Genomic DNA, 8386 nt, shown 5'->3' with positions numbered 1-8386 from the left:
ATAACTACTCGTGCACAAAGGTTATTGAAGACTATGACATTAGACTTTTTCTAGTTTTAAGTTTTTGATCTTAATCTGCTGTAACAACATTAAGTGTGCTATTTGTATCTGTAATGACCTTTTTTATTTAACTGTTAGTATTTTAGATGATATGACATGAGTATAGTTTATAAACTTTAATTCAAATTTTGTAGCAAATTTATTTTTTAAATAAAGATAGCTTTTATACTATCTACTAAACTGTTGTTCTAATGCACTTATTTTATTCTGATATGTTAGCTTTCTATCACATTTATATCTACATCTTTGTATAGTTTGAGAATATTTTTTAACCTGCTAACTTGTTGCTTTGTGATTCTTTTTAAGCATATCTTTTCAAAGTAACCTCTTTTACTTTTTCACTTTTTGTCCAAAATTATCAGCTTTTCTTATAAAGCTTCTCCTATTTTTCCGTATTATTCAAACTTCAGACTCCAGCTTTAAGCATTTCAAATATTTTACATAATTTAGTGGATGCATGACAGTTCAATTTATGGAAATTTAAGTTCCGAACTTCTAAACTCTGACCAGTGTTAGTTTTCTCTTTTATACATTTGTTTTTTTTTTATGAACTATCTCTTTTATTAAACGACATTAGCTAGATCAGGATTTACAAAAATGGACTAAGTGGCCCCTTTGAAGCCATTACAGAAGTTTACAGTGCCATTAGCAGGAAAGGGGGCAATGAGGTCATAATTTGAAACTTACACTCATTATTCTGGAGTTGGTGATGAAGAGCAAAAAAAAGTCTAAGGCATACTTAATGGTGTTTTTTTGAGAAATGTTGTTGGAGGTGGCCATAGCTTTTTTAATTTATTTAAAGGAGCCTTAAAAAAAAGTTTAGGAAACCCTGAGCTAGATAGACCCTCAGGTATATTTCGAAAAACGAATAACATAAGTTTTAAAACTTTATAAAATATGATAGTTTTTAGCATTTATCAATTATATCATTTTTTATTCATCGAAATATGTATTAATTGGACTGTCTCTTTTTTTGAGGTAAAGTTAAACATCAACTTTATAGAATATTATTTTTAGCGTTATTATTAATTTTCGCATTCAATTTAGTTCTTTTTTTTCATATCCTTACTATTAGCTTCTTTTTTCTTTAAATTATCAACTTTGAATCAAAGTTTTTATATAGCTTATTATAATTTTGAATTAAAAGTGGTGTACGACTAGATGACCGAGAGGTATTTTTCTACACTAAGGTACTTAGACCAAAACTGTTTTAAGCATTTTTGTTTAATAAACTTATAACTATTCATCACAATTGTACTTATAAATCTTAGCTTACCGAGAGTGTTTTAAAAATTTATTAGTTTAGTTTTTATGACAACAGAACGATGAATATTATGTAGTATTGCTAGAAAGTTAGAGAAGAAACTATCAAAAAAAAAAATTTAGTTGCCAAAAGATTAAGTTTTATATTTCTATTAATTAAACTGCATTATTGTAATAGATAAAATAAAGTTAATTAAAAATTATAACTACATTATAAATAAAATTGCATTAATCACTATATATTAATACAAATTATTTTGAGGTTTTATGCAGTTGTTCTTTTAAAAATACTATTTGTGCCACCATAGCTTCAGATATTTATAACAACGACTTCTTATTTGCATACTACTTTTACTTCGCACATGTCAAATATCAACAATAATATTAAAGTTTTATCAAGTTTCAAAAACTCAAGTCTGCTTATGTAGATAACTTTTATTTTACTGGACTGAGTTCATAACAATATAATTAAATACTTTTATTCGAAAATTATTAAGTGTAATTAAGTTTTTTTTTATTCTATTTGCAAAGTTGAAACTATAAGCAATGTAAGTTATCTTATCAAACTTTAACCGCTTTATAATTATTCCTTTACTTTTAGACACGTAATAGTCATATCAAGTACACCTTTACTACTATTATTTCACACATTTAAAGCCGTGAGAACTATAACCTTTTCAGACACATTTTGAAATGCTGCTAAAAAACCTTACAAATATTAAATTTCGGTATTAAAAATTAAAATTTAGTGAAATTCTCCATAAAATTTTACAATAATAAAAAGTTCTATTCGGTCAGATGGATAACAAAAAATAAAATATTTACATATTATATATAATAATTATTATACAGGTATACCGAAAATTTACACACTTTTTTGTAGTTAACTCTGCTTGCTATCAGTTAGTTTAAAATAACAAAAATAATGAGTTTTATATGTAAATAAAAACAAAAAATCGAGTTATTAGCTGCTACAAAGTTAATATCTATTCAAGTTAGATGAGTTTCAAAATTATAACTATTTAAAATGTGCATAAATTTAATATTTTCATTGCTGTTTTATCTTTATGGTATTTAGTTAATATTGTTGCAATACTTTACAATAAAAAAATAAAAAAATTATATTAATAGTTTACGTACGTTTTAAGTCTAATGTTTTTTAACTAAACATTATTCAAACAAATGTAAAACAGGGTTTGTTTTTTGTCAAATGTAAAATAGTTTTATATTTCTATACATAGCTACATTTTATTAGAAACAACTTTTTCATTGGCCTTTAAAAGTAAGTTTATTAAGAAATTAAAACGTACATAAAAACATTTAAATTGTTATAAAAAAAATAAAAAACAAATAAAAACAGAACTACTACTCCTAATTTTAAGTAAAATTACTAAGCGATATTCACTAAAATTATATCATAACTAGATTTTTTAAATTTTATTAACAAAACAATGTTTCACTCCTCCGAAATTAATCAAACGAGATCATCAGTTCTTAATTTCATTATGACAAACCTTATATAATACAAAAAGTTTAACATATAAACAAGTATTCGACCTAATCAAGTTTAACGCATTTAATGTCATATTATTATTATTTCTTATAAAAACAACGAACTATCTTATAATAACAATTAAAAAACTATCAAATATATGTTAGTTAAAACTCTTAAAAAACATTCCATGAAGTTAATTTATTCAAAACATTCCATCAATATAATTACAATTTAAGTTTTGAACTTCTGATAAGAAATCAAATAGAAATGTAAATAAGTATATCATATTAAGGTATTATTTTTATAAAGGATTAAAATGCACAAGGAATGCAGCCTTTCAGCATAGAACTAAAGCAAAACCTTATATAAAACAGTCAGAATTAGTGATTGGTAATTTGGCATAGATCACTACATACTTTATTTTGAAAATTTTAGTAGCAAGTAAGAGGTAATAGCACAATTTTTATTTTTAACTTAACAATTATCAAAATTCAATAGTTATTGCTACAAAGTAAAACTAGTAGCAGACATGGCCTTTAACAATAGCAACTAAAGTTCAAAAAATAAATTTAAATGCAGTTTTTATGTAGAAAGTGGTACAATATGGTTTTAAAACAACTAGCAATACAAGTTTTGTTTTACATTCTGACTTATTAAATTCAAGAAAAATATATTTTTAAAATAAATTATGAGAAAACGACAAGAATTCGAATTAAAAAAGGTTTCCTACCAACTGTTAATTTATCTAATTTCAAAAAGTCTTTGACATTTGTTTCATAGCACTACCCTTATATATAAAAATTATCGTAGAGGGAGTAGCCAAAGTTTTAATGAATTTTCCTCTCTACGCCGCCTTCTTTTAGCTGGTATAACTTCATCATCCTCACTACAACTACTCACATCGCTCATGATAGAGTCGCTGTAAAAACTGCGCTTTCCGGAAGTTGTTAGTAAAATTGGTGCTACTGGATTAAATTCGCACCCATTGGTGCAGTCAGAGTGAGCAGTAAAATCAGTAAGCTTAGAGCTAGTCAGGTAAAGGTCTACATTACCCTGGTTAGTGAGCTGGTAAAATGTAACTCTACCGTCAGTACCTCCAGTTGCTACTATAGACTCAAGCTCATAGTACTGATGCGGCATTATGTCAAAATTAATTCGCTGACTTGTGTTGACTTGTCTCTCCATGATCATCAGTGGTTCTTGTAGGTACCTGTTAAAACAATTAAACCCTTTTAAGTTTTTGTATTAGTTTATAGTTAATAGCTCTAACAAACACAGTATAAAACATTATCCACAAAGAAGTTATACATTTTTTATTATAAAACAGTTGACAAAAATCACTAAAAGTTGAAACATTGTATATTTTTTTTTTCAACTAGCTAAAAGATCTATAAACACTCTGATTTATGTTTGCAACATGTAAATAACATTTCAAGTAAAAAAAAGCTACTTTTTTATATTTACCAGTCATTTTATATTTTAAAATACAAATTAAAAGTTAACAAAAATTATGAATAAATATTACTTTATAAACAAATCATAGCATATTGTAAATCCTTTTGTAGGTCGAATTATACATTTACATATTCAATTGTTTTGATATTTTGACATTAACAATTAACTTTTTAACATTTTACTTCATAAGTTACAAAAAGCTTAACTTGGTGTAAATTAAAAAATAAATGCTAACCTAATATCCCAGCATCCAAGAAAAGAATCTTGTCTTAGACCAGCATAAATTCTGTTACTGTCATATGACCATTTAACAGAAGTTAAACCTTTGTTTGAAAACTTACAAAAGCCTAGAGTTTTTCCATTTCTAGTGTCGTATAAACCTAAAGAGCCTTCATATGAGCCACAAGCAAACATTGTATTCTTTTCATTTGGTGCAAAAGCAATACTAGAAATTATTCCAGGTTGACTATATGAACACTTCTTCTTTTTTGTTTTAAACTTAACAGATTCAGTACCAGGATGATCTACATAGAAATTGTTGACTTCTCTGTTTAAATTAATCAAAAATTAATTTTTATACTTGTTTTACTTGTCTAAGTAAAAGTTCTATTTTAAAAATATTTACAGATAACCACAACTTTTAATTCTTATAGATAAATACTTTTACTCACTTTTTCTTTTAAACATGAAGATAGTTCCACTTTTTAAGTAACTATATATAAACTAAAAAAGTTACTTTTCTAGCAGGTGAAAAATTATAGCATTTTTTAGCATTTGATTACATCTAAAAAAAATGTTAAGAGTTGACTGACTTTTTTAATACTTAATGATATTCTTGTTTATACATTCTAATACAAATATTTTACTTTATTAATTAATTTCTTTAAAATATAAAATAAGATGCTTTTACTCAATATTTTGTTACAAATAATTAAAATTGACTGTTCAAGTGAAGCTTGTAAATTTTTAGTAAGAAAATAAATAGTTATTTCACAAACGACTAAATTTCTAAAAGAACTTAAAATAAAAAACTTACCCTTTGTAACCACACAGCATTTGAGTACCATCTAAACTTATAGATATGCTTTGTGCTGACTGCAAAACTTCTTTATCAGAAAAACTTAAATAAGAAGCTTTTAATTTTCCAGTTAAGGCGTCCCATAAATGAACAGGCTCATCTTTTGAAGATGATGCAAAACAACATGTCAATGGATCTTCTTTGTTCATCTTAGGAAACCAGCAATAATCATAAACTATTTCAGATTCCTTAACACATTGGCTAGGTTTCAAATTAAAAACCTGATCACTTTTGGCTACTTTTTCCAAGTCAAAAAGACTTCTTGAAGGTGAAAACACTCTTAAAGTACTATCTTCAGAATTAGAAAGTAAACACGATCCATCAGGTGACCATTTTGCTCCTTTGAAACAGTTTCTATCATTTAAACTAAATTCTGCAATAAGTTTTGGTGGTTTATTCTTGTCTATTGTTAGAGATGTTTTTGGTTCATTTTGTGTTGCAATTTCTTCTTTGTTTAAAACTTCTGTAACTACTTTTTCATTTCTTTCAGTGTTTCTTATATTTAAAGTTGGATTTATAGATACATCATCTCTATCTATATTTGTTATTTGAAGCCGAGGAACATTATTATTTTTTTCTAACTTAAACTCTTTTTCAGTTTCCTCAACTTTATTTACAAGTTCTAACAAAAGAAGTTTAGCTGTTATATCATCATCTTCAAATAAGGAGTTAAATGTAGATGACATTTAGTTAATATATCAAATCTATAAAAACTATATATAAAACAAATATACTTAAGTATTTTTTTAAAGTATATTGAAAGCTAGAGAAACATTTAATTTAATAAGTATAACTACTTTTATTAAAATAATTATAAGTTTCTATGATCTGAAATTTTTTTAAATAAATATATTTAGTATTATTTTTGCCATACCAAATAAATTTTATAATGAGAAAATGGAGTACCTTTTGTAATAAAAGAGTGTCAGGATAGTGTTAAGGATGCTAAAAATAAAATTTATACGCTAGTTATCTGCTAATGTTAGGTATGCATGTTGCTTAATTTGGTCCTGGAGAAGACGGTAAAAGGTATCCGTGAAGTGCAACTTGATAACCAAAAGGTTTTTTCGTGCACCAGGTTCTAAGACCAAATATTTTGAACCTTTGTTTTTGTCGTTTAATAAACAATAATAATATTTACAAAAACATCATGTACAATATTTGCTACATTAAAACAACATGATGCAACAAAATGATAGACTAAGAAAACATTAACAAAAAATAAACATAATTAATTTTGAGTATGATTTCTTTTTCTCCTTAGGTTTTGCACAAATAGAAGACAACCATTAATCATAGCCTTCAGCAAGTTCCTCTTATTCATCAGTGTCAAAATTTAAGATCTGTAGGTGGCATTAAGTCAAAATGCCAAATGAAATAAACTAAAGACTTTTTATTTATTTAATTTATAATTAAATGTCTTTTAAGCTATAACAATATATAAAATAATAAACTGGGCTTGTACACTCAGTCATTAGTGAACAAAATTAGATAAAACTCTAAAGATGTGATTTGTTCTTTTAAGCCTTGACAATGTTTCCACTTTTTTGAGGTAAAAAACTACCTTGAGTTACACTAATCTTGACTAGGGTTTCACAAAGTAGGTAAGATAGCCCCCTTAGGGGCTATAAGGCTATGCAAATTTAGAAGACTGTGACTATTTAAAAAGTTCACAAGGCTATATTTCAAAACTATTTACACTAGATATTTTGAAGTTCATGATGAAGAAAAAAAAAATATTAGGCTAATTTAAGGTCTTAGGTGTTTGTTTTGGAACTTATACCAGATTTTACAAAAAAAAATTGAAAGTTACACCGGATCAAAGCTTTCCAAGAGGTAATTTAGTAAGTTAGGGGGGCATAAGTTGCAAAGGGGGGACATAAGATTATAATTTGAAACTTGCACTAGATATTTTGGAGTTCGTTATGAAAAGCCAAAAAAAAGGTTTTAGGGTAGTTTTTTGAGAAATAATATGAGAGGGGACTATTGCTCTTTTAATTTCTACAAAGGGGACCTTATAAAAAAAAGTTTGGGAAACCTTGATCTAGATTGAGTTAATTAAAAAATAGTAGCATAGGTCAAAAACTTATTACTGATAATAAAGTTTAAGGGCATAGGGGGATGAACACTTTTTTTTGAAATTTGATCTTATTTTATAAAGTTTTTACCAAGCTACAAGATGCTTTTTACAGGTTTTAAAAATTCATAATAATTTTTGAGATATAGCCGGTCAAAGTCGGAGGCAGCAATAGGACCCTTATGGAAGGCGCAAACTAAAACAGCAAATAACTAGAAATCACTAAAAATCTATCTCCTTCCAAGTTTTTTGAGATAACTACCTCAAATTTTTTGGAAAGTTCTGTAAGAACAAAATTTAAAAAACTAAAAAATTAAAACTTTATAACAAAAAAAAGTTGTTTAAAATAACATAAAATGTTCAAACAAAACTTTATAAAAAATCAAAAGAGAAACAAAATATACAATAAATCTAATTAATACACAAGTGCACAAAAGTATATGACAATAAAACAATATACTCATGACATATGGTTAAAAGAACCCAAGTTTTACTTCTCTTGTAGCAAGTTTATAGAAATTTTTTAGAACAGCACTTAAATTCATCTTTTTTTAGTTTTTTAAGTTTTCTAGGACACTAGACCAAAACTTTGGACCCAAATACCAAAAGGAGTTTAGGCTAAATTTTGTTTTAAGTCTTTCAGTTATGTATATTAATTTTTTGGAAAACCTTGTATTGTGTGAGTGAAGAGAACTAGCAAATGAAAAAAACTTTTATCCTTAACATCAAATCCATTCATACTATTCTGCATTAATTTACACACTTGCAATTTAAACACCTTATTTAATTTCAGCAGACCAGTTTCCACAAACAGTGGGTTTGTTAGGGTCAAAGCAGGCACAAAGCAAACATACTTCATTATTCTTTTTTGCATGCTAACAATTTGGTTCAAATGACATTCAGCAGCACCACCCCAAGCAGATATTAAGTATTGAATTTGTGGATAAAACAAACTATA

General features: G+C 26.4%; 1 protein-coding gene across 1 annotated transcript; it reads right to left on the bottom strand.

Annotated features, from left to right (window-relative positions):
• Nucleotides 1-3121: 3121 nt before the first annotated feature.
• LOC145834201 (telomerase Cajal body protein 1-like) lies at nt 3122-6050 on the bottom strand. Its single transcript, XM_082941577.1, has 3 exons — nt 5310-6050; nt 4509-4820; nt 3122-4028 (listed from the first exon to the last, which is right to left on the bottom strand). Exons 1-3 carry the CDS (start codon nt 6035-6037, stop codon nt 3620-3622), a joined length of 1449 nt encoding a protein of 482 aa, XP_082797703.1. The 5' UTR covers nt 6038-6050; the 3' UTR covers nt 3122-3619.
• Nucleotides 6051-8386: the final 2336 nt, after the last annotated feature.

This window comes from Thalia democratica, chromosome 4 (assembly GCF_965202585.1).
Source record: "Thalia democratica chromosome 4, ktThaDemo2.hap1.1, whole genome shotgun sequence".
NCBI classification, from domain to species: Eukaryota; Metazoa; Chordata; class Thaliacea; order Salpida; family Salpidae; genus Thalia; species Thalia democratica.
Note: the sequence above shows the minus strand (reverse complement) of the source record. Positions and strands in the feature narration are given on the sequence as shown.